Below are 27,586 nucleotides of genomic sequence, written 5' to 3'. Positions count from 1 at the left end.
CTAAACCCTTTACATTATATAGTGTATCCTGTTTTAGACGGTAGGGTGTGATTTGAGGGTGATTCGGCTGCTGTTTCTGGCAGTTCGGAGGACTACGTAAAGGTTCCATTGTTTTGTATTCATTACTAAATTAATAAAAAAAAAAAACGTCTCTGTTTAACCTCAGGTAAACTCTGACTGAGCAGATTTATAACCAAATATATTCCAACAGTGACCATCTCAACATGTATTTTTAGTTATAGCATATCTACAAGTACGTAATCCAATATTCACTTCCGTTTTGAAGACCGTGGGTGCATTTTTGTGTGAGATTTGCCGCTATTTCTAGCAGTTCGATCGACCATGTAGAGACATCCTCATTGGCTATTCATGAAAATGGTAAAATAGAGTAATCTCCCTTGTCAGCCTCTTCTGCAATAATGAATGGATAATTTTTAAAATGTCTGAAGTTGCAGAAGGAACTTGTTCCAATTCTAGCAACGATGCTTCTCAGAAACGGTCTGCTTTCGGTAATCGCCATTTAACAGATTCCAGTAACGTGTTCCAGCACAACGCTTGGTGAGTAGTAATGTCGTTGCTTTCCTTCTCTGTTCACAGTCTTCTGTTTAAGCATTGACAGGCAATATGGAGCTTCGATTCGATTCGATTCCTCTCGCTCTTGGAATTCCTCGTCTCTTTAATGACAACGAATAGTATTTTCCCTCCCACCCTCATTTATCAGCACCAATATCCTCTTTCTTCTCCTCGTCAACGTCATCATCACTATTATTATCAACATAGTCGCCTTCGTGCTTATGTTATTATCATTACTACAATTATCATAATCGACCCACAACCAAAGCTTCAACAAGATCATCACCACCACCACCACCGCCACTGTCAGCTGCATTAATTTACTAACGAGCCAACGTGGGAGCCCCTACATAGTCACTCGATCTGCTAAAAATAGCAAAATCTCTCTCTCACACACACACACATACACACACACACACAAATTCTACCTCACTAAAAATTGCAGGACACATTGAATAATGCCGTCCAAAGTACAGGAAAAAAATGAAAATGCGTCTAGGAAAAAAATGAAAAAGAAATACGGGATTGCCACGGCTTAATACCTTCGATTAGAAATCTGTTGAGCTGATTGAACAGCAATATTGATCTGGTAACGCGTCAACCAGGAAACCTCAACGTAAAGAACATTTACCTACTAAAGATAACAGCTAACCTCTTTCTAATCACAGCCTACTGTTACAAAAAAAAACAAAAAAAAAACAACACGTTGGGCATAGAATCGTGTATATAGCTAAAGAAGCCAAGTTCATAACAGTAACACTTCTGATTATAGATAAATAATATCAATTCGAGCTGAACTAGGATGAAATGATCTTGCTAAAAATAAAACTACGTTATCTCAAAAATCTTCAGTAATTCTATTTATTTCATGAAATTGTTTATAACTCTAAAAATATATTCACATTTATTCCGTTGGCGGAAATTTGTCACCCAGTATTCAGATCAACACACGTGCGTGAAAGGCACATTGTATGTAACTGTTGTATTGATGGACGCACTTTTTTTAAAAAACAAATAATGTCCCAAAAATTCACCCATAATCTTTAATGGACAAAAAACTTTTGTCCTGAATATGCACTGCTGAGATCGGTGTGCATCTGATATGCAGGTGCGTCTTTTTATACCGTAAAATACGGTAGTTGCTATTTTTTGTTTAACTGCAGATGAGTTCTGGTCTGGTAGACGTATAATCAAAGGCATTTCTTTTGTGCTGTAACCATCTTGTCTTTTCCCTGAATACAGGGAACCCAGGATCATATTATGCAACGTGCCTTTTCTAAGACTAAAAATTTGAGGGAGATTTGGCTGCTATCTCTAACAAGATGAGTGACCATGTAAAGGCTTTGTCGTTGGCTCGGTTCGAGTTGAATGCATTAAACGACAACTACCGAAAATAGTTATCTGACTGCAATCAGAATTTCATCATACATTCTTAATATTACGGCTCGGTTGGACTGGAAGGATCGATTGAGTGACTGATAACATCGCTTGCACTATTTAATTGTGTATCTTATTGTTCTGAGTTCAAATCTTGCCGGAATCAACTTTACTTTTCATCCTTCTGGGATCAGTAAAATTCAGCACCAGTCAAGTTCTGGGATTGGTATAATCAATTGCACCATCCCCGATAGTTGTGACCTTGCACCTATGTTAAAAATCAATATTAATGATAAACATACATGAAAAATTTAATCGTAAAAAGCTTATGAGAATCTTAATAAACTGAACGTCGCTTTTGTAAATACAGGATTTTTTAGTCCCGGGAGATCGACCCTGGTCGAGTAGACTTGCAATCACAGTCAGTCCTGCTGTAACATCCATTATTTCTTTCAGACAGTATATCTACGACCAAAGGCCGATGAGTTGCGCGCGCACGCACGCACACACACACACACGCACACACACACACAAGAAGGAAAAAGAGAAAACCTAGGGTTTTCTAAATATCTTAGTATTTTCCAATTCACTGCAAAACATCGAGGTACACGTGCAAATCGTAAATCATTTAATGTCTGTTTTCCATGCTGACATGGGTTGGACGATTTGACATGGTTCAACAAGCTATAAAACTCACTTCATATATATATATATATATATATATATATATATATATTATCTTTTTTACTTATTTCAGTCATTAGACTGCAGCCATGCTGGGGCAACGCCTTGAAGAATTTTTTAGTAGAATGAATTGACCCCAGTATTTATTCTGTCATTCTTTTTTTTTTTTTACCAAACTGCTAAGTCACAGGGACTATGTATCGTCATCATCATTAATAGTAGGGTAAGCTGGTTTATGGGGTTACCCTGGTTTTCTTACTCATGGAATGGGAAAAGCCACCATATTTTAAAGAGCTCTCAGGCCAGCAGTATTTTGGGTCTGAAGATATGCCTTAAGGCTAAACCACCTGTGAGCAAGAAACCCAGGTTAACCCCATAAACCAGCCTACCCCACTATATTTACTGCTCTACATCTTAGAATGTGCTTTTCCTCCCAATTTATGTATTTCTATAAATGATCCTAATATATATATATATAGACACACACACACACAATGGGCTTCTTTCAGTTTCCCCTCCACCAAATCCCCTCACAAGGCTTTGGTCTGCCCTGAACTATAGTAAAAGACACTTGCCCAAGATGCCGTGCTGTTGGACTAACCCCCTACTCAATATTATGATAATTATTTAATACTTTTTATACCAACCTTCTGGACACATCATTGGTTCAGTGCTACAAAATTTCTTTGTAAAAGTTGCCTAAATTTAACCTTTTAGTATTTAAACCAGCCACATGTGGTCCAAATATTCAACCTCTTTTATGCTCAGAGCAACGAAATCTGGCCTCTCACACCTACCCTACAATGTCATTCTAAGAATTAACAGATTCAGCATTGAAATCTTGAAGTTTTGAGATAATGCATGATTAATCCAAAACAAAGAGTGAATAAATAAGCTTTACATTTAACAGAAAGAAATCAGAACATTGCTTTATGGGTTTAACCTTCCATCATAATTTCATCTTAATTTCTGTTCCAGTCTGAATAATCCTTTTTACTATGGGTACAAGGCCTGAATTTCTAATTTTTTATTTGGCAGTGGTGGGGCAGGGAAGTCTTGTTGATATCGTTAGCACCAATATTCAGTTGATACTTTATTTTATCAGCCTGGAAAGAACGAAAGACAAAGTCAGCCTCTGCAAAATTGAACTGAGAACGTAAATATGGACAAAATGCCACAAACCAAGAATTTCACTTGGCTTGCTAACACTTCTGCCAGTTCACTTTTCATCATTTTCAGAATTAATTGAAGCAAAAACAGTTTATCATCATCATCATCATCATTGTCGTATAACATCCGCTTTCCATGCTGGCATGGGTTGGACAGTTTGACTGAGGGCTGGAGAGCCAGCATCTGCACCAGGCTCCAATCTGATCTAGCAATGTTTCTACAGCTAGATGCCCTTCCTAACACCAACCAATTCGAGAGTGTAGTGGGTGCTTTTTTTCTACAGGAATATTCTATGAAAAGGATTAATATTAGTTTTGGAACTATGACTTTTCAGTTTTAGTTTTCGAATTTACCTGTTTAATCTTGATCTTACTGCCTCTAAACTGTTTTATACTGATTTTAGAATATTATAACTTTATGGTGCAGGCATGGCTGTGTGGTTGAGCTGCTTGCTCCTCAACCACATGGTTCCTGGTTCAGTCCCACTGTGTAGCACCTTGGCCAGGTGTCTTCTACTACAGATCCAGGCTGACCAAAGCCATGTGAGTGGATTTGATAGACAGAAACAGTGTAGAAGTCCTTTGTTTGTGTTTGTGTGTGTATGTGTACCCTTGTCTTGATATTACATAATCGTTATAAACAAGCATCACTGTCACACATGAGATGTTGTTCGCTTCCAGTCTTCCATGAAAAATATATTTGCTGAGGAAATATCATCTTGCTTGGAAACAGGCGAGAGTTGGGAACAGGAAAAGCGTCCAGCTGTAGAAAATCCACCTCATGAAAAAGTGGACATTAAAATGATGATGATGATACAAAGTTTTTAGATTATTATAATTGTTTGATATTGGTTTCAGAACATTTATTTTCTCTGCAGCCCATGATATGGACCAAATCAGCCATTCCCTATTGACACTGTAACTGTTGCTATTGGGGAAGCTGTATGTCGGGTAAAACTGTCTACAGTCACAAACAGGGGCCTCCTCATCTATCTTAAGCAGACTTCCCAAATAGGATTAGCATTGTTTGACAATAGGATCCCTTCATTCTATACTTCCATTTTAATTCTAACAACAAAAGTCTTTTGTCTGTATATTTCAGAAGAAATGGCATCTCGTACTGTCTCTGGATTTACACTCAGCCTACTGAATCGACACATGATGTCCTTTCAGTATTGTATATACCGCTCTATCCCACAAATTTTGCATTGCTCATCACGCTCTACATCTCAGCAACGTCCCAGGGGTGGGGCTAGGTCTCTCACTGACCCTAATAAAGTATTTAGCCACAATAATTGGTAAGGGTGTTTCCACTCTTTCTTTATTTCCTCCCTTTCATCCTTCTTACTCACTCCCTTTCATTGCATTTTCCATTCTCTCTCTTCCCTTCTCTTTGTTGCTATCTTTACTCCCTAACATTCTTCTATTTTCTCTCCATCACTCTCTTTCTCTTTTCCCCTTTCTTTCTCTCTCTCTCTCTCTGTTTTTCCATCCCTAATTTTATTTATAGCTTATCAGATGAAGGAGAGCAGTACCCACAACACCTTGAAGCGCCTCCAATTCTGCTGCCAGTTCATAGATTGCTGCTGAAGGAAGCAGCACCTGTCCAGACACACAGTTATCCTCTGACCAGGTTCAAATGCTTCTAACAGCCTAGTCTCTGATAAAATCATCTAAGGGACAGACAATGGTGTTAAACTGACATTTTACATCTACCATCCAACAACATACATAAAACACAGTTTATCTGATGGGCTTACACACAATTTTCATTTACCAAATTCCATTTACGAGGCTTTGGTAACCTCCAGGCTATGGTAGAAGATGCTTGCCAATGTGTCAAACAGTGGGATCAAACACAAAGTATAAAAAGACAAAAAGAAATAGTTGTTTCTCTACAAGACACCTGTTCCTGCCCTTCTGTCATACTTTAACCTCTTATCACCAGGCTTAAAGCCCCAATTTCCTCAATACACTGTACCCAGCTGCCTTGAGAGATCTTGCTTTGTCAGTTATACGGTGACCTCACTAGTAATCGTGCTACATGCAAAGCACTCAATACATTCTGTAAAATGGTTGGCGTGAGGAAGGACATCCAGCTGTAGAAACCAGGCCAAAGCAGACACTGGAGCTGGGCACCGTCCGCTTGCTTATCAGCTCCTGTTGAACTATCTAATCCATGCCAGCATGGGAAACTGACATTAAATGGTGATGGTGATGATGATGATGATGATGATGATAGCAATGAGGTACTCCTTTCTCTTCTTTAGTCTTCCACTTTTTACTATCCCATCATCATTTTCCCTTCTTTATATATATAGTGTGTGTGTTTCTCTCTCTCTATATATATATATATGTGTGTGTGTGTGTTTTGCTTAAGTTACACAGTTGTCCCAATGTTGCCTTTGCAATCATAGTAAATGCATCAAACCAATGATTAACCCATTTGTAACCTATAACCAATAACTCTATTGTCCACATAAAATTTTTCTCAAAAATTAAAGATTGTAATGAAAAGTGTTAATAAAGCAATAGCCTACAATTTTATAATTTTCTACGAAAAGTATGAAAAATTCTTGATTCTGTAATTTGATTATTTGTGGCATTCTGTCAGTTACGATGATGAGGGTTCCAGTTGATCTGATCAATAGAACAGCCTGCTCGTGAAATTAACGTGCAAATGGCTGAGCACTCCACAGATACATGTACCCTTAACGTAGTTCTCGGGGAGATTCAGCATGACACAGAGTGTGACAAGGCTGACCCTTTGAGATACAGGTACAACAGAAACAAAGAAAGAGTAAGAGAAAACTGTGGTGAAAGAGTACAGCAGGATTCACCACCACCCCATACCGGAGCCTTGTAGAGCTTTAGGTGTTTTTGCTCAATAAACACTCACAACATCCAGTCTGGTAATCGAAACCACGATCTTATGACTGTGACTCTGCTGCCCTAACCACTGGGCCATTGCACCTTCACTTTTTGACTATTAGTGCATATCTTTCTTCTGATTTATACTCATAAATATAAAGACCCCACCCCCACCCGTCTTCAGTCATGAATGACCATGGGATTACTCCTGGAAAGCTCCCCTCTGAGGCACAAGTCTAGACAAGGTTGTTCATGGAAGACCACCAGTCTCCCCTCTCTACCCCACCAATGTTATTCAAGGGAAAGGCAAAGGGGCCGATACAGCTTGGCACCAGTGACATCATATCTCATCTCTACAGCTGAGTGAACTGGAGCAATATGAAATAAAGTGTCTTGCTCAAGAATACAACACACAGCCTGGTCAAGGAATCGAACTCACTACTTCATGATTGTAAGCCCAGTGCTCTAACCCCTGAGCCACACACCTTCACATTTATACTCATATAAACCATTTAATTTCAGGAACTATTTTTGGTATCATGCGATGATGTTTAGCCTAGTGATTAGTTATGATCGCAAGATCATGGTTTCAATTCCCAGACCAGGCAATGTGTTGTGTTCTTGAGTAAAACACTTACATCTTACATTGGTCCAGTCCACTCAGCTGTAAATGAGGAACCCTGTGATGGGATAACGTTCCATTCAGGTGAGGGGAGTTGTGATTTCAATAACTTACATACCATAGAAACAGGGTAACCAGCCTTATAAATCCTAGGACTTGAGAGAGTGATGTGCAGGGGACTTACTTACTTTTTGGTATCACATGTTGTGTTTGATTCCACAGACTCTAGTTGATATAGAGCAGCTCAGGAACAAAACCATGATGCATGAGACTAAACCACAGCATGTGGAGTTAAGCTATAATGAATGGTACTAAACCATAGAACATGGAGTAGAACTATAGTTTTAAGGTGCTTAAACTACAATTTTATGAAGCTTAAACTTCAATACATGATGCTAAGTCACAGCACATGCAGCTAAACAAATAGCTGAATCTAAGCAACAGTTTATGGAATGATATGGAGCATAGCCATGATATTTAGAGCTAAGGTGAAGGCATGGCTGTGTGGTTAAGAAACTTACTTCCCAGCTATATGGTCTTGGATTCAGTTCCACTGCACAGCATCTTGAGCAAGTGTTTTCTACTACAGCCCAAGCCTTGTAAGTGGATTTTAACCAGAAACAGAAAGAAGCCTGGTGTGTGCATATCTTTCTCCTGACATTCCATGTTAGTTATAAACAAGCATCACAGTTGTACAGGTGATGCTGTTTGCTTCCAGTTTCCGTAAAAAGAAATATGTCTGGCCTCCGGAATGTTACCTTATTTGGAAACAGGTGAGGGTTGCTGACAAGAAAGATATCCAGCCATAGAAAATCTACCTCAACAAATTCTGTCTGATTCATGCAAGCATGGGAAAGTGGACATTAAGATGATGGTGATGACAATGATTGCCTTGCAGATGTCCAGAATGGATATTGGTTGCTTCATTCTCACTTACAAAGGTGGAGGGTTGCAAGTGAAAGCCTAATGGCCTTCCCCTTTGAATAATTTATAAAATATATAAATAAAATCTCACCTAATTGTTGTTCAAAAATATTATTAGTTGATTCTGAAATTTTGTATGTCATGGGTGAAGACCGGTGTCTTTTTTTTTTTTTTTTTGGGTTATGGCTTGTATAAAAGAGAATTTATTATATATATATATTTTTTTCTTTTCACTCTTCTATCCAGGGACAATGTAGTCTGGGATGCATCACAAGAATCTGAAGCTCGACGTATTACCGAAGAACAGGCTGCTGACCTTGTGTCGTTTGAGAAACAAGGTTAGAGAAGAATATCCATTCAAATTAAACTGCTCACCCTCTTTACCACCACTACCTTTACCACTACTACCTCTTCTAGCACTTTCAAAACCCTCTCTACTACTACCACTACCGTCACTATCACCACCACCACCATTACTACTACTACCTTTGTTGGTCATTTGATGATCCTTGTCACCATTCATCTCTATCCTTTCATCTTCTATCCTTTACTTGTTTCAGTCATTTGACTGTGGCCATACTGGAGCACACCCTTGAAGTACTTTTTTTTTTTTTAATTTAAACCTGGTACTTATGCTATCAGTCTCTTTTTGCCAAACCACTAAGTTACAGGGACATAAACACACTAACACTGATGTCAAATTATGTTGGGAGACAAACACACCTCCACATGCACACACAAACATATATATATATATACACAATGGGCTTCTTTCAGTTTCCATCTACCAAATCCATTCACAGAACTTTGTTCTGTGTGAAGTTATAGTAGAATACAATTCCATTTAAAATTTTTTTTTTAAGGAGCACCCTTATTTCTACCCTAATCATCTGGGAAAGTTACTTATGATAGGGTTGTATCTATACTTTACAGATTTATGGTTTAGATCTCATCTCTTTCAACCCCTAACACCTCAAAAGCCCTTCATATCATAAGGGGTGCTTTTGATTGACTCTGCGTGTCGTGGTCTGAAATAGCAACCAAGTTTTGGTTTTTGGTTGGCACTGTTTTACTTCTCTCTCACCATTTGGTTTCATATTCAGTCTCACTGCCTAGCACCTTGGGCAAGTGTCTTCTTCTATAGCCTCAGGCCGACCAAAGCCTTATGAGTGGGTTTGGTAGACGGAAACTGAAAGTAACCCATTGTATATATATATGTATGTGTGTCTGTGTTTGTCCCCCACAATCACTTGACAACCGATGTTGGTGTGTTTACATGCCCCGTAACTTAGCAGTTCGGCCAAAGAGACCAATAGATTAAGTACTAGGCTTACAAAGAATAAGTCCTAGGGTCGATTTGTTCGACCAAAGGCAGTGCTCCAGCATGGCTGCTGTCAAATGACTGAAACAAACAAAAGAATAAAAAGAATGTTTTCATGTTTTAAAATTTTCTTTTCTGTTTTTTTAATCAGTTGAATATGAAGACAAGGCCTATGAGTTCTGGGACCATTTTTACCAGTTACACCTGGATAAATTCTTCAAAGATCGGCACTGGCTCTTCACAGAGTTTCCAGAGTTAGCTCCAGAAGCGAAACTCGAACCACCAAATTCCCATCCTTCAAACAGTCAATCAGAATCAGAATCTGAACCAGAACCAGAACCAGAATCCAAGTCCTGTTCCGGTTCTGAGCAGTGTGATCTGGTGCCAGAAGAGCAGCAACAGCCAGAGCAACAACAATGTGAAGGCCCCAGCGAGCAGGAACAAGTTGAGAATGAACATGAAACATCACAAGCTTCCACTAATACCACTACTTCCATCATACCTCAAGTGACTGTGAGTGAAGAAGAGGTGAATGACGACCCTGACAAAATCTACAGATTCTTCGAAGTAATGGAGTTTTACTGTCTTTCTTCATCCTTTCTCCTTTTCCTTTTTTTTTTTGTGTGTGTTTCTCATATCTGCCATCTTTGCCACTCACTGTATCCATCCCTACATACCTCTAACCTTTATCTCTATCACTGTACATTTCTTTCTCTCTTTCTCAATTGAGATAAGAAAAAAGGGTTTAAAGTCAGCTCTAATCGAAGCCTTCTCTCCATGACTATCCTGTCATAATTTAAGTCAATGTATCTAGATTTACATTATTCAGTGTGTCTTTCCTCTTTTTCTAAGACAGCAAGATGTAGTTTGAGAAGAATTTGGCTGCTCCTTCTACCAGTTTGAAAGACCAATATGAAGGCTACCTCACTAGACTGCAAAAAGTGTTTTATTGTTATAATTGGAAGAATTGGTAGAGGCGATGTTTAGTTGTGAATCTTTTCATTCCAAGTTCAATTCTCACTAGATTCAATGTTGCCTTCCATCCATCTGGGTTCAATAAAAGAAAGTACCAACGAAGTACTGGGGCTGATGGTGACAATTAACACACTTCCCTTCAAAATTGCTGGCCTTCGACTAAATGGAAATTCTATGGTGAAAATTTCCATCATCCCACTACCAGTTTGCCATCACCCCTTCCTTTCTCATTCATATGTTGTGACAGAGAAAAACACAAGAGCATTATTATAGTAGATTATTTTATATTTTCTTAGTGTGTTTTTTAGTAGCTTCTCTCCTTACTCTGCTATCAAATGATCCCTGTTTCTTTCCCTTTTTGTGTCAGGTTGGCTGTGGTGCAGGCAACACAGTTTTTCCAGTCTTAAAAACCAACAAGTAAGTTTCATAATTGATCCTTCAAGTTTTATTTGTTTTATTTTCCTATCCATGTATCACCTCTCTACAGCAGGACACCTGTTTCTGTCCCCTTTTCCTATTTTAGCCTCTCTACATGTAGCACATAGCCATGCCCCTTAATATTGCACCTCAACACTGCAAAGTGGTTTCATGAGTTACTTGGTGATGCCATTTGTACTGATAACACAACAAAAAAAAAGCATCCAGTACACTCTGTAAAGTGGTTAGTATTAGGAAGGGCATCAAGCTGTAGAAACCATGCCAAAACAGGAAATTGAAGCTGGGTGCAGCTCTCCTATTTGCCAGCCCCTGCCAAATTCCCCAATCTATGTCAGTATGGAAAATGAATTTTAAGTGGCAGCGGAGAATTTAAAAGGCATTGGTAAAATAATTAACTTTTATTTTCATTGGTTGGTTGGTTAGTTGGTTGGTGTTAGGAAGGGTATTAATCTGTAGAAACCCTGCTAAAACAGACATATGCCCTTCACACAGTCCTCTGGCTCATCAGCTCCTGTTCAACCATCCAACCAATGCCAGCATGGAAAAGGGGACATTAAATAGTGATACGGATAAGCATACACACACACATATGTGGTGGGGGGTTGTGTCTCCCTTTTTTGACATCACGTGATAGTTATTGTTATACAAGCAATATCATTCATTTCTGATATTATTCTGTAAAAACACATCTGTCAGTGCTTGAAAACAGGTAAGGGTTGGTGACAGAAAGAGCATCCATCTGGAGAAAATCTGTCTCAAATAAATTCCATCCAACACATGCAAGCATGGAAAAGTATAAGTTCAAAATTGAAATGACATTATATATAATAATAGAACATTTTGATCATTGTAGGTTAACTCAGTCAAAGACGACCTGTGGTTAAACAACACAATCTTTAAGCCCTGATCACGGGATATCTCACAGAAGCTAAATCTATGACACACCTCGATTTACCACCTTAATTCATTCCTGAAGACCATTTGTCTCCCAAAACTATTTTTCCAACAGGAAATTCAAGAGAAGCTACATTGAATTGAAGCAGGGATGTGCACTGAATGGAAACTCAACAGAAACTGACACCCTCTTGTTGATAATCCCAGCTCGTCGCTACCCTGTGTGTTCTTTATTCAAGACATCATTTGTCACACAAGACATTTTTATGTTTGAAACATTGTCTCTAAACCAATTTCTTCATGGTGAGAGGCATTCGTAAACCAAGGTTCCATTGAATATCTTGGGACATAAAAGATTCGCCTCTGTCTGATCGTCTAAGTTTGTGTGTGTGTGTATGCATACACACGTTACCTCTATTATTTAACCCTCTTCATACCAACCCAGCTGAAACCACTTCTGGCTCTGTAGTACAAACATCTTGTTCCCATAAGTTTTGAATTAAAATCTTCCACCAAATCTTAGTCACAATTTATGTTCCTAACACTAGCTTAATGATAACTAAGTTATTTTACTAAATTCTTTGTTATATTTTAAATTAATTGAAAGAAACACAGAGCATCTCAAAATAAATACGGTAACGAAAGGGTTAAAGCTAATTTTATTAATTTCTGTTAATTTCAGTAACCCTAACCTTGTGATATACTGCTGTGACTTTTCTTCCAAAGCTATTGATCTTGTCAAGGTAAGACTATACCATTCGAATATTCCTATATACTGTGCTACACAATACTGTGTCACACCACAATTCAATACTTGATTTATGCTACAACTCAGTACACAATAAATTTATTTACACAGCAATAATTTATTTAGGAATTATCTCCCATGTAACATTTGTAAATTTTCTCCCTTTGTAATGCCTTCCTATTTATCCCTGCCTATCATATGATTGCTAACTTTAGACATTTATTTTTGCCATCATAACTAACTAACTATATATAGTGTTTATGGCTAATGGAAAGAAAATATAGATTTACAATTAACATAACATATTATTATTATATTATATAGCTACAAATATAATCCTACAAATTGTTTCAATTCAGACCAAATAATGAATTAATAAAAATTTCGTGTTTATGGCTAAGAATCTCAGTAGGGAAATATTTGACAAAAATTACATATGAGGATTGTTAGATCCTAGAATATATATATCATCATGTTGATCCACTTTTAATCCACTTTTCTATGTTTGTAAGGGTTAGATGGAATTTGTTTACTGCAGGAAGGGTATCTAGAAAAGCTGCCTCCACTAATTCTATCTGACCTATGCAAGCTTAAAAAAGTGGATGATAAATGGTGACAGTGATGATATAAGGATAAAGATCCTTCTCTAGTCATATAGACTCAGTTCCCAGTTTCTGACATATACATTCTCCACCTGGAAGGGACACCAGTCCATCGCAGGATTGCTCATTTTTGTGAAGGGAAGTGTTTTGTTCAAGAACACAATGCATTGCTTAGTTAAGGAATTGAAACCACAATCTTACAATCAGGAGTCCAGCACCCTAACCACTAAGCCATGCACCTCCACATAGACACACAAAAATTCTATTATGAAAGCAAGGCATGTGTCAGTGTGGGTGGTAAGCTCTCTGAACACCAGCTGCAAGAAACAAGCACTGTTGCCACATTTGTGCAAAACGATGTAGGTATGAAGAGCCATATCCATCCCACTTTAAGAGAACAATCCAGCTGTGGCAGATAGATAGATGATAGACAGCATATATATATATATATATATATATATATATATATATACACATATATATGTGTGTGTGTGTGTGTGTATACAGGTGCAGGAGTGGCTGTGTGATAAGAAGCTTGCTTCCCAATCACATAGTTCTGGGTTCAGTCCCACTGTCTTGCACCCTGGGCAAGTATCTTCTACTATAGCCTCAGACCAACCAAAGCCTGTGAGTGGATTTGGTTGATGGAAACTGAAAGAAGCCTTTTGTATATATATATATATATATATATATATATATATATATATATATATATATGTATGTATTTGTGTGTCTGTATTTGTCCCCCCACCATCACCTGACAACTGATGTTGGTGTGTTTACGTCCCCATAACTTAGCGGTTTGACAAGAGAGACCAATAGAATAAGTACTAGATTTACAAAGAATAAGTCCTGGGGTTGATTTCTTTGACTAAAGGCAGTGCTCCAGCATGACTGCAGTTAAATGACTGAAACAAGTAAAAGTATAAAAGACTAGATAAACAGATAGATAGATAGCATATATACACATGCTCTTAAATGATTGAACCATCAATAAAATAATTTCCATCACTTCCTACTTCAACAGGAACATCCAGAATTTGAACCTTCACGCTGCTACCCATTTGTATGTGACATCACCAATGAGTATTCTCCAGTACCGTTTGAAGAAAACAGCCTCGATATTATTATTATGATATTTGTCCTTAATGCTATTAGTCCAAACAAGTAAGAATCACTTTTGTCTTCACTCAACAACCGTCTTTACTTCTATTTCACTTTGCACTCATCATAAAATGTTGTTCTATTTCTTCCTACCTACTTTCATACATGAAAGTATGTAGGAAGTACCAACTCCACACAGCAGTGCCTGTGCCTAGGCTGTGGATCCAAAGCGTTTTATGTGTTTGATTTTCTATACAGGTGATGATGATGATGATGATTTTTATTATTATTATTATTATTATTATTACACTAAAGTTGGAACAATAAAGATATTACTCTGTTACTGTTTGCCCTTGTGATAAAATCCCCCAGCACACTCTGTTAATGTGGTTGGTGTTAAGAAGAGCATCTAGCCATAGAAACAATGCCACAATGGACAGTTGGATTCTGGAGAGCTCCCTGCTAGCCAGTTCCATGTCAAACCATCCAACCTATGACAACATGGAAAGGGGATGTTAAACAATGATGATGATGATGATGACAACGACAACGATGGCTTCTTCTTCCTCCTCCTCCTACTCCTCCAGCTCTGATGCAACAGAGATATTCCTGCCATGACCACCTTGTCTTTTATTCACACAGAGTGCTTTTAGCACTACATCAACTAATGTGTCTTTTCCTCTTCTTTATGACATGAAAATGTAATTTGAAATTCCTCTGCTATTTCGTGTGACAGAGGTTCTCCTCATTGAAGTATATTATATATCATCATCATCATCATCGTCATCATTTAATGTCCCATGTTCCATGCCAGCAGAAGATGGACTGTTTGACTGGATCCTATGGGCCCAAGGACTGCATCATGCTCCAGTGTCTGCTTTGGTATGGTTTCAACAGTTGGTTACCCTTCCTAACGCCTATCACTTTACAGCACATGCTGGGTGCTTTTTTCGTGCCACCATGCAACTTGCAGGACTACTAACTCCAAGGGGGGAATGGGGTCAGTTTTATGCTAGGAGATGAGAGGTTAACCATTTCATTATCATATTTATGTTAAAATACACTACTTCTTCTTTTAGCTAATTTGAAAATAATGGAGCATTTAGTAAAATAACTTTTTAAGCTGGTGCTTGGTACATAAATTATCATGAAATATTGGTGAACAACTTTGATTTCAACCACTTTAAACTAATTAACATCATAGAAACAGGAGTGATCTCAGGTAAATGTTGGTGCAAAAAGAGTTAAAGCAAGGAGTGGTTGGCATTAGGAAGGGCATCCAGCTGTAGAAACCAAGCCAAATTAGACTGAACCTGGTGCTGCTCCCCAGCTTACCAGTTCCAGTCGAACCATCTAACCCATGCCAACATGGAAAACAGATGTTAAATGATGATGATGAATGCCATGGTATATTGAATATTCCATCTCCTCTCTTTTACCTCAATGCTGTCTTTACATTTACTCTACTTCTCTCTCTCTCTTTCTCCCGACAGGATGCAACAAACTGTGAACAGATTAAGTAGTTACTTGAAACCAGGAGGTCTTTTACTGTTCAGAGATTACGGTCGCTATGACATGGCCCAGCTACGATTCAAGAAAGGTAAGCAGGATTTGCTTCAGGGAGTCCTGACAATGCAGTTTGTTGATCTGGGATTGAAAGTGATTGATTTCTGAACCACAAGGTCATAATTTCAGCCTATTTCTACATCCATTGTGTTTGCTGTCAGGTATCTTGTGGCTATGTTGTTAAGAAGTTTACTTCCAAACCATATGGTTCCGTGTTCAAACTCTCTGCATGGCACCTTGGGCATAATGTGTCTTCAAACATAGCTTTTGGTGGAGGAAATTTGGTCAACAGGAATTATGCAGAAACCCTCATGTATCTATGTGTGTGTGTGTGTGTGTGTATAGGGTAACCGCCTTTGGTCATGAATGACCATGGGATTGCACCCAGAAAGTTCCTTTCTGAGGCACAAGTCAGGGCAAAGTTGGTTATGGAAGGCCGTGCATACCAGCTTCTGCCTCCACGCCACTGATATTATCCAAGGGAAAGTCAAAGGCCAATACAACTTCACACCAGTAATGTTGCAACTCATTTCTACAGATGAGAGATCTAGAAATAAAATGTCTTGCTCAGGAACACAACACACAGCCCAGTTCAGGAATTGAACTCACGACCTCATATAATCGTAAGCTTGACACTTTAACCACTGAGCCATGCGCCTTCACATATATATATAGAGTGGCGAATACTCATTATAAATATCACCACCAGTGGCCTAGCATGTATAAAAAGTCAATAGACAACATATTCGTATTTCAAAATAGAAAATTACCCTTTAACAGGTAGGCTGCTATTTCTAGCATGTAAAAATTACCTGTTAAAGGGTAATTTTCTATTTTGAAATACGTATATAGTTATATAGATATATATATAATGTGTGTCTTTTGTCTTTTACTTGTTTCAGCCATTGAATTGTGCCCATGCTGGAGCACTGCCTCAAAGAGTTCTCTGGAACAAAACCCCACTACTATTTTCTCTTTATAAGTCTGGTACTTATTCTATTGGACAATTTTGCTGAACCACTAAGTAAAAGATTGTAAACAAACCAACACTGGTTTTCAAGCAGTGAGGAGAACAAACAAAGGCACAAAGAGACACACCCACACACACAGCAGTGTGTATATACAGTGTATAACAGTATATATACAGTGGAGGGAACCAGTGGAAGAGGAAGACCCAGGAAGATATGGGATGAGGTGGTGAAGCACATCCTTCAAATGTTGAGCCTTATAAAGGCAATGACAAGCAACTGGGACCTTTAGAGATATGCTGTACTTGAGAAGACTCGGCAAACCAAGTGAGATCGCCCATTTAAGAGCACCCTCCAATCATCGGGCAATATGCTTTGCTAGTGAAGACTTGTTGAACTGAGTGAAATCGTAGTCATGGCCAATGCCAGTGCTACTTGACTGCCACCTGTGCTAGTGGCACATAAAAAGCACCATTCAAGCATGACCAATGCCAGTGCCACCTGACTGGCACATAAAAAGCACCATTCGAGTGTGGCCAATGCCAATACCACCTGACTGACTCCCGTGCCTGTGGTACAAAAAAAGCACCCACCACACTCTCAGAGTGGTTGGTGTTAGGAAGGGCAACTAACTGTAGAAACCTTGCCAAATCAGATTGGAACCTGGTGCAGCCTCCTGGCTTGCCAGTCCTTAGTCAAACTGTCCAATCCATGCCAGCATGGAAAGCGGATGTTAAACGATGATAATGATGGCAACAGTTTTCCACCCAGTTTCCATCTATCAAATTCACTCGTAGACCATTGGTTGGCCCAGGGCTATAGTAAAAGACAGCTGCCCAAGGTGCAGGGGGCTGAACCTGAAACCACAGGGATGTAAAATGAGCTTCTTAACCACAACCAACCCTGTGCCTCCACATAACCAAAACCTTAAATTTCTTATGATTATCAGTTACGTTCTAAGTTGAAACTCCTTTGCATTTCACTTTACATTTAATGTTCCTCTTAATCTTCCCGTAAAAATGTGTCTACTTGTGTCCCCAGTGTATGAAACGCCTTGTCATTCTTCTCACCTTTTGCCATTACCACACACAGGTAGATGCTTGTCAGAAAACTTCTATGTCCGCCAAGATGGTACTCGAGTATACTTCTTTACCCAAGGTAAGTTCACTTTCAGTAACATGAACACACACACATGCATAGACATGTATTACCAGCCTCTCATTGAAACAGCAGGTAAATCTCTTTTAACCCTTTAGCATTTAAACTGGTCTTATCCGGCCCGAATACTCTACCTCCTTTGGTGTTCAAACCACCCAAATTCAGCCTTTCACCCTACCCTACAATTCTATTCTAGAAATAAACAATTATACTTTGGGCAAGTGTCTTCTACTATAGCCTTGGTCCGACCAAAGCTTTGTGAGTGGATTTGGTAAACAGAAACAGAAAGAAGCCCATCATATATATGTATATATATATGTATATATATATATGTGTGTGTGTGTGTCTACATCATCATCATCATCATATATATGGCTTAGTGGTTAGGGCATTCGACTCATGATCGTAAGGTTGTGAGTTCGATTCCCGGCGACGCGTTGTGTCCTTGAGCAAGACACTTTATTTCACGTTGCTCCAGTCCACTCAGCTGGCAAAAATGAGTTGTACTTGTATTTCAAAGGGTCAGCCTTGTCACTCTCTGTGTCACGCTGATTATCCCCGAGAACTACGTTAAGGGTACACGTGTCTGTGGAATGCTCAGCCATTTGCACGTTAATTTCACGAGCAAGCTGTTCCGTTGATCGTATCAGCTGGGACCCTCGTCGTCGTAACCGGCGGAGTCTTTATATATATATACATTTATGTGTTTGTGTCTGTTTATACCGATAGAATAAAATACTAAGCTTACAAAGAACAAGTCCTGGGGTCGATTTCATTGACTAAAATCCTTTAAGGCGGTGCTCCAGCATGGCCATAGCCAAATGACTGAAACAAGTAAAAGAATGAAAGAATATCATTGAAACTTCATAGCTACAAGATAACTGCATGATTAATTAGAAAACAATGTGAATAAATAATCATTACATTGGCCAGAGTAAGGGTTCAGTCACATCATTCCGTCATCATCAGCTGTATTCTGGGCTGGCATGCGTTGGACAATTTGACAGGGTCCAACCAGTCAGAAGACGCCCTCCCCATCACCACCACCACTGCATGTTTTAGCATGGTTTCTATGACTGAATGCCCTTCCTGACTATTAACAAAAAAAGAGTAGGATATTTTGGGTTTGTGGTTAAGAAGCTTGTTTCGCTACCATGTGACTTTGGGTTCAGTCCTATTGCATGGCACCTTGGACAGTGTGTACATGTGTGTGCACATGTGTGTGAATGTTTAGATCAGTGGTTCTCAGCTGCAGCTTCCAGGGCCACATGTGGGCCTCAAGCATCCTTCCAGCAGGCTCTCGATGGTCTTCTCATAATAAATACGATAAATTTTACTTTACTTGACTTGCGTTTTATTTATTCATTTTTTTTTGTGCACACCCCACCCCCAAACTCCAGGTTTTGAATTTGGCTCAGATATTAAAAAGATTGTGAACCATTGACAAATATCTGCTAGTTCTGTGCCTTTGAAGATGAATAGAATAAGATATCCTTTAGCTTGAGAATCGGTTAATTCCAGGAAGGGAACTGGCTGCTTGTTTCCATGTGCTTCACATTGTCACCGTTTTAGTATAAATGTCTCCTTGGTTCTGTTCTTTGGCTTGCCAGCTCTTGTCTAACCATCCATTCTCTATCAGATGGAAAATGGATGTTAAATGATGATGATGATAATGATGATTACCAAAACATGTCATCCTCATTTTAAAGGTGTATGGGAACTTATTAAGGGAGATATAGGGGCAATTCAATAATAGGCTGAGTTACCAAGTCACAATAGGATAGCAGGAAGGGGCCAGTTGTATAGACCAGGTCAGTCCCTGATGTTTCTAATGAATAGACCTCTGATCAAAGTAACACAGCTATTACCATCTCATCTTACTTTCATACATAATAAGGGCTGCCTTATCAAATTATATGTATCCTTTTTAAGAAGAACATAGTAAAGTATGCTGTTTCGAGCAAGTGAAACTGTCAGGTACAGGCGCTCTCGTCGCCACGCAATTATTTCCCTTAGCACCATAAGACAGAAAAAAATAAAATGATATATTTAAATGTTGGTTGATTTTTTTCAGTTTTCCTTTCAGTAGGGAAAATGGTTGATTGAAATGTGCCAACATTATTACGATTATATAACTGGTATTTATTTAACTGATTCCATAGTCTCAAACAACTGAAAGTCAAAATCTCACAACTGCAGCCCATGGGATTTTCTGAATGGTATATCTAACAAAGAATTACCAACAATTGTTTTAGCAATGCATCCTTTCTGACAATGAGCCATGTCTTATGTTGCCTGCTTCTCAAAAAGAGGTTGCTTTTGTCTGTTTTACACAGACATTGTTGGTTAGACAATGGAAGGGTGAAGAGGTGAACCGTTATTAGGATGTGATAAGGGCTGAAGTTGACCTGAATCCAGCCCTGCATATACACACACACTCATACAAACACTCACACATATACACACCTAAGGACACTCACTCAATCACACGTACACACACCATGAAAAAAGAGGCTAACCACAGACTGTGTAAAACATGAGAATGAGAAAAGAGGTTAACCACAGTCACTCGGCTACTAGAAATAGTGACTAAATCTTCCCGATTTCACCTTACCATCCTGTTTTTGCCTGCTTGATTAATATTGACTTGTGACTGAACAACCAAAATCGAAATTTAAACCCTTCTCAATTAAACACTCAAATATATAATTTTTTTTTTCACCCTCTCTTTTCCAGATGAGCTAAGACAGATGTTCACCCAGGCTGGCCTGGAGGAAGAGCAGAACATCATTGACCGGCGCCTCCAAGTAAACAGAAGTCGACAATTGAAGATGTACCGTGTGTGGATCCAGTGTAAATATCGCAAGCCGTTGTCAACGAGTTAATTGTTATTTTCTTAGTCAACATTGAAATTTAGCAAATAAAAATAAATTTATTAATTTAAAACAGTGAAAAAAAAGTAACTTAATACAAACAGTTTTGCTGATTTCAAACAAAGATGTATATATATATATATCCTATGTGTATATACATATATACACATATAAAATTATCTTGTATGTATGAGTATGTGTGTGTATATATATATGTATCTATCTATCTATCTATATATATATGTATAAAACTTTGTGTGTATGCAAGTATGTCTGTAGGCATGTGCTTGGCTGTGTGGTTAAGAATCTTTGGAATCATGTTGTTTCAGGTTCATTCCTACTGCATGGGTCAACCAATGCCTTGTGAGTGGATTTGGTAAACGGTAACGGTATGGAACCCTGTCATATGTGTGTATGTCCTTGTAGTTTAGTTGTTTGGCAAAAGAAACTGATAAAATAAGTATCAGGCTTTAAAAAGCTATATCCAAGATTCAAATTGTTTGACTAAACCCTTGAAGCTGGTGCCCCAGCATGTTCACAGTCAAATGACTAAAACAAATAAAAAGATAAATATATATGTAACCTTCATCCACTTTCCATGTGGGCATGGTTTTGTTGGGTCTTCATGGTCCATGTGAATTGATGGCTACCCTGGTATATACAAGGCAGTTACAGATATGTTGCAAGGAACAAAGAAGGATCCAGGTCCTTGGAGTTCTATGATTCCAATAACCTAATTCACGAAACCGGTCAACCATCTAAACCTCTACCACTCGGATGAACACCCTAGTCAGATAGCCTTCACATTCTCCAGAAAATGGAAATAATGTCTACTTGTGAATACTAAGTCTTTCCCAAGTGAAATGTACCATTTAAGATTGACTAGTCATTAATTATATCAAAGTAAGTGCAGACAGACCGTCAGAGACAAAATAGCCTGAGGAGAGAAAATATGGAAGCTGATAGCCACATGTTAATTGAAAGAAATATTAGATGACATTGAGAAGATGGAGATTTATGACTTACAATAGAAAACAAATCACGCAGTGGGAGATCATCAGCTAAGACCACTGAGAGAAATTGATTTCTACGGACAGACAAATCATAATTGGTGAACCTGCTGTACAACTGGATTTGTGATCGCAATGCATTACAGAAGATGGTGAAAGACGAAAGTGTCTGCCAAATGGACACCTCACCAGTTAACAAGCTTGTCAAAAAAGGTGGTTAGTGATAAGAAGGCAAGAAAGGCTGCTGGACCCTCAAGAGATGATCACTGAAATACTATAAATACATGGCAAAGTAAAACATATTAGTCAATAAAGGTAGTAGAGGAGTGTGTTGTCTCCATTGACTTTCGCATCATCAATTGATACAAAAACAAAAGTGATGCTTTGGTAAAAGCAACTGCAGAGACATCAGACTGATAGACCAATATGGAAAGCAACAAACAGAAGTTTTCACTAATTAGGAAGAGGGAGAGAGAGCTTAAGTAAAATATTGGCCAAGGTATTCCATTACCTTATTCCTGGTGAGACAACTACAAGAGATGTTATTAGCAAAAATCAGTCCACTATACTTAGTATTCACTGACCTGGGAAAAAGTCTGACGGAGTTTCCCACTAAGTAAGTCGTGTGATGGCTAAGAAAATACTGCAGATGAATGTTTGTGAAAGCCAAGCAAATATTGTATCATGATACTGTCATCAGGGTGAGAGTGAGCCACAAGCTGAGTAAGGAACTTGGCATCCAGCTATAGAAACCATGTCGAAACAGATAATGGAAGCTGATGCCATCTCCTGCCAAACCATCCAACCCATGCCAACATGGAAAATGGATGTTGATGATGAGGAGGAGGATGAAATGTATATATAAATATATGCATATATATGTACATACCTATATATATATGCATATATGGGTACAGGACATCAAAAAAATGAACAAAAAGAGACACAAGAACATAAAAAAACACAGAAAACAAATTTTTTTTCGAACAGAAGAAACAAATAGAGAAACGAGACAGGCAACATAAAGAACATTCCCTTCATCAGTTGTCCCTCGTTTTATCTACCCCACATTTCGATGGTAGGGACAAGACGCAACTTCATACTATGTTGCACAGACAAATCTCACAACTGTTTTGAGGTCCTAGAATGAGGTTGGGCCATGATTATCGTATGAGAGCTATCTGAGATTTGAAAAATTATTAAAATACTCCATGAAGCAAAAAAAGATCATATTTTCAAAAAGTTAGTACACAGTTTCAGATACCATAGAAAGTAGAAAGCAATTTAATCTTTCATTGTTTCCCATTAAAATTTGTATATATTTGTTTCTACTTGTGGCACAAGGTCTGATAAATTTATATAGATAAAGTGCTCCACCAGTATCTGTGGCAATTGTGTCCCTCATTAAAAGAAATATATCTTCAAAGAGTTAGCACACACTTTTAAGAAATACCATAGAAAATAAAAGTACCACAGGGAAGTTTTCAGTTCCAGAGACATAAAAAGGACTATTTTTCAGTGTCCAGGACACCACAAGGATTTTTTTTACCATAGTTGCAAATAGATAAATTAAAAGTTTTTTTTGTTTTTTTTAATAAATTGAGATGTATAGAAAATTTGTAATTTTTCTCATTTCCTCCATTCTAAGAAAATAAGTTACATAACTTATGGATACTTTTGTGTTGAATAAATAACCTTTAAATAACAAGCTAGATTTAATACTAACTTAAAAGCCACACTCCATGTGAACTTTTAAACTAGCTCCTATGGAGGGCTAATAGGGCCTGTGGCCCAAAACTAAAGTGAACTAAACAGCATGACTATAATACATCTACAATGACTCTATGTCCTGGTGGTGTTTGATCAGAAGTTAAGGATGGATGAGAAGTAATTCTGTAGTACAGTCATTCTATTGTTCTAGTCCCAAGTTGAATTCCAATTGTTGGCCAATTTGTCCCGAAGTTCTTATCTCCACATAAAATTAACGAAGCGAATGTTATTTATCTCCCTTTTGATCATTGACGTCCTCTGACAAGATGGCGTGGATCAGCCAAGCTTTATCTGTTAGAAATAGCAACCCAAATGATTTTAGATGAGATCCCAATGCTGGGTGTGCAAGGACCAAATGAAGGGCAGATTTTCAATCCTGGGATTATCATGATTCCAAAAAGGTATACTATGTCTACGTAGAGCAAGTGTAGGCTGAGATACAGAGGTCCCAGACAGACTGACAGAATTTCGCTTTTATTATTATAGATGGTTGTGAGAGATTGATCTGAGGGATGGCATAGAAGAAAACTGAACATTTAATCTATTATTTCACATTTGGCATTTATTATGTCTTAAAAGAAAGCAACGAGCAAAGCAGAGTCATTAACACGTCAGACAACATGTTTAGTGGTAGTTCGTTGGTCTGTACGCTCTGGGTTCAAATGCCGCCGAGGTCGACTTTGCCTTTCATTTTTTCGGGGTCAATAAAATAGCCACCAGCCGATCACTGGTATCGATGAACTCAACTAGCTACCTCTCCTACAATTTTCGGGCCTTAGTGCGTTGTTGCTTAAACAATGGAAAGGTAGAGAGGGGAACCCTTATTAGGATGTGATAAGGGCTAAAGTTGACCTGAATCCAGCCCTACATATACACACACACTCATACAAACAGCCATACATATGCAAATGCATGTAGATACATCGTCGTCATCGTGGCACCCCGTCGGTTACGACGACGAGGGTTCCAGTTGAACCGATCAACAGAACAGCCTGCTCGTGAAATTAACGTGCAAGTGGCTGAGCACTCCACAGACACGTGGACCCTTAACGTAGTTCTCAGGGAGATTCAGCGTGACACAGAGTGCGACAAGGCTGGCCCTTTGAAATACAGGTACAACAGAAACAGGAAGAAAGAGTGAGAGAATGATGCGGTGAAAGAGTACAGCAAGGTTCGCCACCACTACCACCACCCCTCGTGGAGCTTTAGATGTTTTCGCTCGATAAACATTCACAACGCCCTGTCTGGGAATCGAAACCGCGATCCTACAAACGCGAGTCCGCTGCCCAAGCCACTGGACTATTGCGCCTCCACTACACACACAAGGACACTCACTCAATCACACACACATATGCACATGCACACACCATGAGAGAATGGGAGAAGAGGCTAACCATAGAACCTGGTTGAGCAGCCAATGATTGTAAAAACTAATTAATATCAAGAACGCCATCTTTATCAAGTGGAAATACTTAGCTGAGTTGACCAAAGTTATGAAGGCGAAAGCTTTTAACCAATCAGATTTAAGGTCAGTTCCACCCACCAACCCCCACTCCTACTTTATCTATCTGCTATGCGAGAGTTGAACTTGAATTTTCATTAGATTATCAGGGTCAAGTGCTTCACCACCACCACCATTACTATCGCCATCATAGTCGCCGTCGTTTTCAGAATCACAATCATCACCAACATCATCATCGTTATCATTAGTATCATCATTATCACCACCACTGCATCGTCACTACCACTGCATCATCATCATCATCATCACCATCGTCAACCATCCCTGCTACTATCATCGTTATCATCATCATCATCATCATTATCATGACCACCATCAGTTGAATAGAGGTTCTAAGTGGCTGCTCATCATCATCATTATTCAACCGTGGTCGAGACAATGGAATTTACCATGCTACGCCAGACTTCACGGTCCATCATGGCATTACGTAGGTCCTGTTGCTGGATACCTGTATCCCTGGAGATTACATCAGGGTAGGAGAGTGTGCGTCGCTCAACCTACTAGAAATATCAATCAGATTTCTTTCAAATCACACCCATAAAAATCTTGAAAAGGGAAGGCCACGTGAGATGATGTAGTCCTAAACAGACATTGCCTGAAAAGAGGACAGGATGGTCATAACTATCATAGAAAGTCTTTGATCATAGGTCTACACAATCAGGGCTGACCTGGGGTTAAACAATCACAATTTAATCTCCGTTTCTTTCCTTTGTATGAGTAGATTGGATGAAATTGGCAAATACATAAAGTTATGCGACCCAATCAGCACAGGATTAACCATTAAGCAAAATAAGCACGTGCTTGGGCATGAAGGGAAGCGGGGTACCAGAGAAATGGTAAATGGTTTACAGCGAAAAACAAATCAAAGTTTTTAAACTTGCTAAAATAGTATTCAGGATGCTTAAGGGGGCGAGCTGGCTGAAACGTTAGCACGCCGGGCGAAATGCTTAGCGGTATTTCGTCTGCCGTTACGTTCTGAGTTCAAATTCCGCCGAGGTCGACTTCGCCTTTCATCCTTTCGGGGTCTATAAATTAAGTACCAGTTACGCACTGGGATCGATGTAATCGACTTAATCCGTTTGTCTGTCCTTGTTTGTCCTCTCTCTGTTTAGCCCCTTGAGGGTAGTAAAGAAATAGGTATTTCGTCTGTCTTTAAGTTCTGAGTTCAAATTCCGCCGAGGTCGACTTTGCCTTTCATCCTTTCGGGGTCGATAAATAAGTACCAGTTGCGTACTGGGGTTGATCTAATTGACTGGCCCTCTCACCCCAAAATTTCGGACCGTGTGCCTAGAGTAGAAAACAATATAGCTGCTATCTAAGGCAGCGAGCTGGCAGAAACGTTAGCACACCAGGCAAAATGCTTAGCGGTATTTCGTCTGCCGCTACGTTCTGAGTTCAAATGGAGCCGAGGTCGACTTTGCCTTTCATCCTTTCGGGATCAATATAATCCGTTTGTCTGTCCTTGTTTGTCCCCTCTGTGCTTAGCCCCTTGTGGGTAGTAAAGAAATAAGTATTTCGTCTGTCTTTTCATTCTGAGTTCATATTCCGCCGAGGTCGACTTTGCCTTTCATCCTTTCGAAGTCGATAAATTAAGTACCAGTTGCGTACAGGGGTTGATCTAATCGACTGGTCCCCTCCCCAAAAAATTTCGGGCCTTGTGCCTAGAGTAGAAAAGAATATTCGGGATGCCTTATCTCTACAAAGTATAGAAGCAGATGTTTTACATAAGATTAATTTTGAGGATCTGATCAAAAACTTTGCAATTAGAAAAAGTAAGAGAAAACTTTTCAAATATAAATCAAGTGGAAGTATACATAAATAAACATTATTTTCCATCTTGCTGTTTCGTTTCATTTTATCTATTTCACGGTTTATTATCGTTTGTATTTTGAACTACATATATATGGGGCACCAAAATTTTTAAGTGCTTAGGGACTCAAAAATTTTGGTGCTTAGGGACTCTGTGGGTCTTGACCCGGTTATCACCGCAGTCTTAAGACATTGGCAAACTGGACAGTTGCCGGGGACCCCACAGTTCTATATAAAGGGTCCAGTGCATTGACTTACACAAAGGCTTCTAATGCTGTTAAGATGGCTCAGCTGATAATCATTAATTTTGTGGTGCGGTGGAAGGTTCCAACACTGGCCAATAAAATTCAACTCCCGTCTTGTGCCGGAAATGAAACCAGTCAATAATCGGTAATTTCGGGTGGATGATTACAAAAAATTGCACTCTTTTCTTCAAGAGGCACATGTATATCAGTGTGGTTAAGAAGCCCCGTAACCATGTGGTACCGAGGTTCAGTCTCACTGCACGGCACCTTGGACAAGTGTTTTCTACAATAGACATGGGCCTATCCATGCCTTGACAGTGGACTTAATGGGTAGAAACTGTGTGGAAGCCTGCCGTGTGTATG

The 27,586-nt window shown here is 38.9% G+C and overlaps 1 protein-coding gene across 2 annotated transcripts; it reads left to right on the top strand.

Annotated features, from left to right (window-relative positions):
• The first annotated feature begins 397 nt into the window (after positions 1 to 397).
• LOC115216417 (tRNA N(3)-methylcytidine methyltransferase METTL2) lies at positions 398 to 20,964 on the top strand. 2 transcript variants are annotated; one of them, XM_029785739.2, is made up of 10 exons: positions 409 to 558; positions 4,906 to 5,101; positions 8,467 to 8,558; positions 9,693 to 10,108; positions 10,884 to 10,933; positions 12,531 to 12,591; positions 14,226 to 14,365; positions 15,796 to 15,902; positions 17,929 to 17,994; positions 20,731 to 20,964. In XM_029785739.2, the coding sequence occupies exons 2-10, from the start codon at positions 4,911 to 4,913 to the stop codon at positions 20,877 to 20,879; spliced, it is 1,272 nt and encodes a 423-aa protein (XP_029641599.1). In that variant the 5' UTR covers positions 409 to 558; positions 4,906 to 4,910; the 3' UTR covers positions 20,880 to 20,964. The 2 variants fall into 2 exon arrangements, with proteins under 2 accessions (XP_029641600.1, XP_029641599.1); XM_029785740.2 differs by lacking the exon at positions 4,906 to 5,101 and having other exon boundaries at positions 398 to 558.
• The last annotated feature ends 6,622 nt before the right edge of the window (positions 20,965 to 27,586 follow it).

Source organism: Octopus sinensis, linkage group LG10, assembly GCF_006345805.1.
Source record: "Octopus sinensis linkage group LG10, ASM634580v1, whole genome shotgun sequence".
Lineage (NCBI taxonomy): Eukaryota > Metazoa > Mollusca > Cephalopoda > Octopoda > Octopodidae > Octopus > Octopus sinensis.
This window is presented reverse-complemented; position numbering and strand designations above follow the sequence as displayed.

Bases quoted from the DNA above. Each gene is read 5' to 3' on its own strand.
- LOC115216417 (XM_029785739.2), top strand. From the start codon at position 4,911: ATGGCATCTCGTACTGTCTCTGGATTTACACTCAGCCTACTGAATCGA. The intron at 5,102-8,466 runs GTAAGGGTGTTT...TCTTCTATCCAG, and splicing joins GTATTTAGCCACAATAATTG to GGACAATGTAGTCTGGGATG. The intron at 15,903-17,928 runs GTAAGCAGGATT...TACCACACACAG, and splicing joins CCAGCTACGATTCAAGAAAG to GTAGATGCTTGTCAGAAAAC.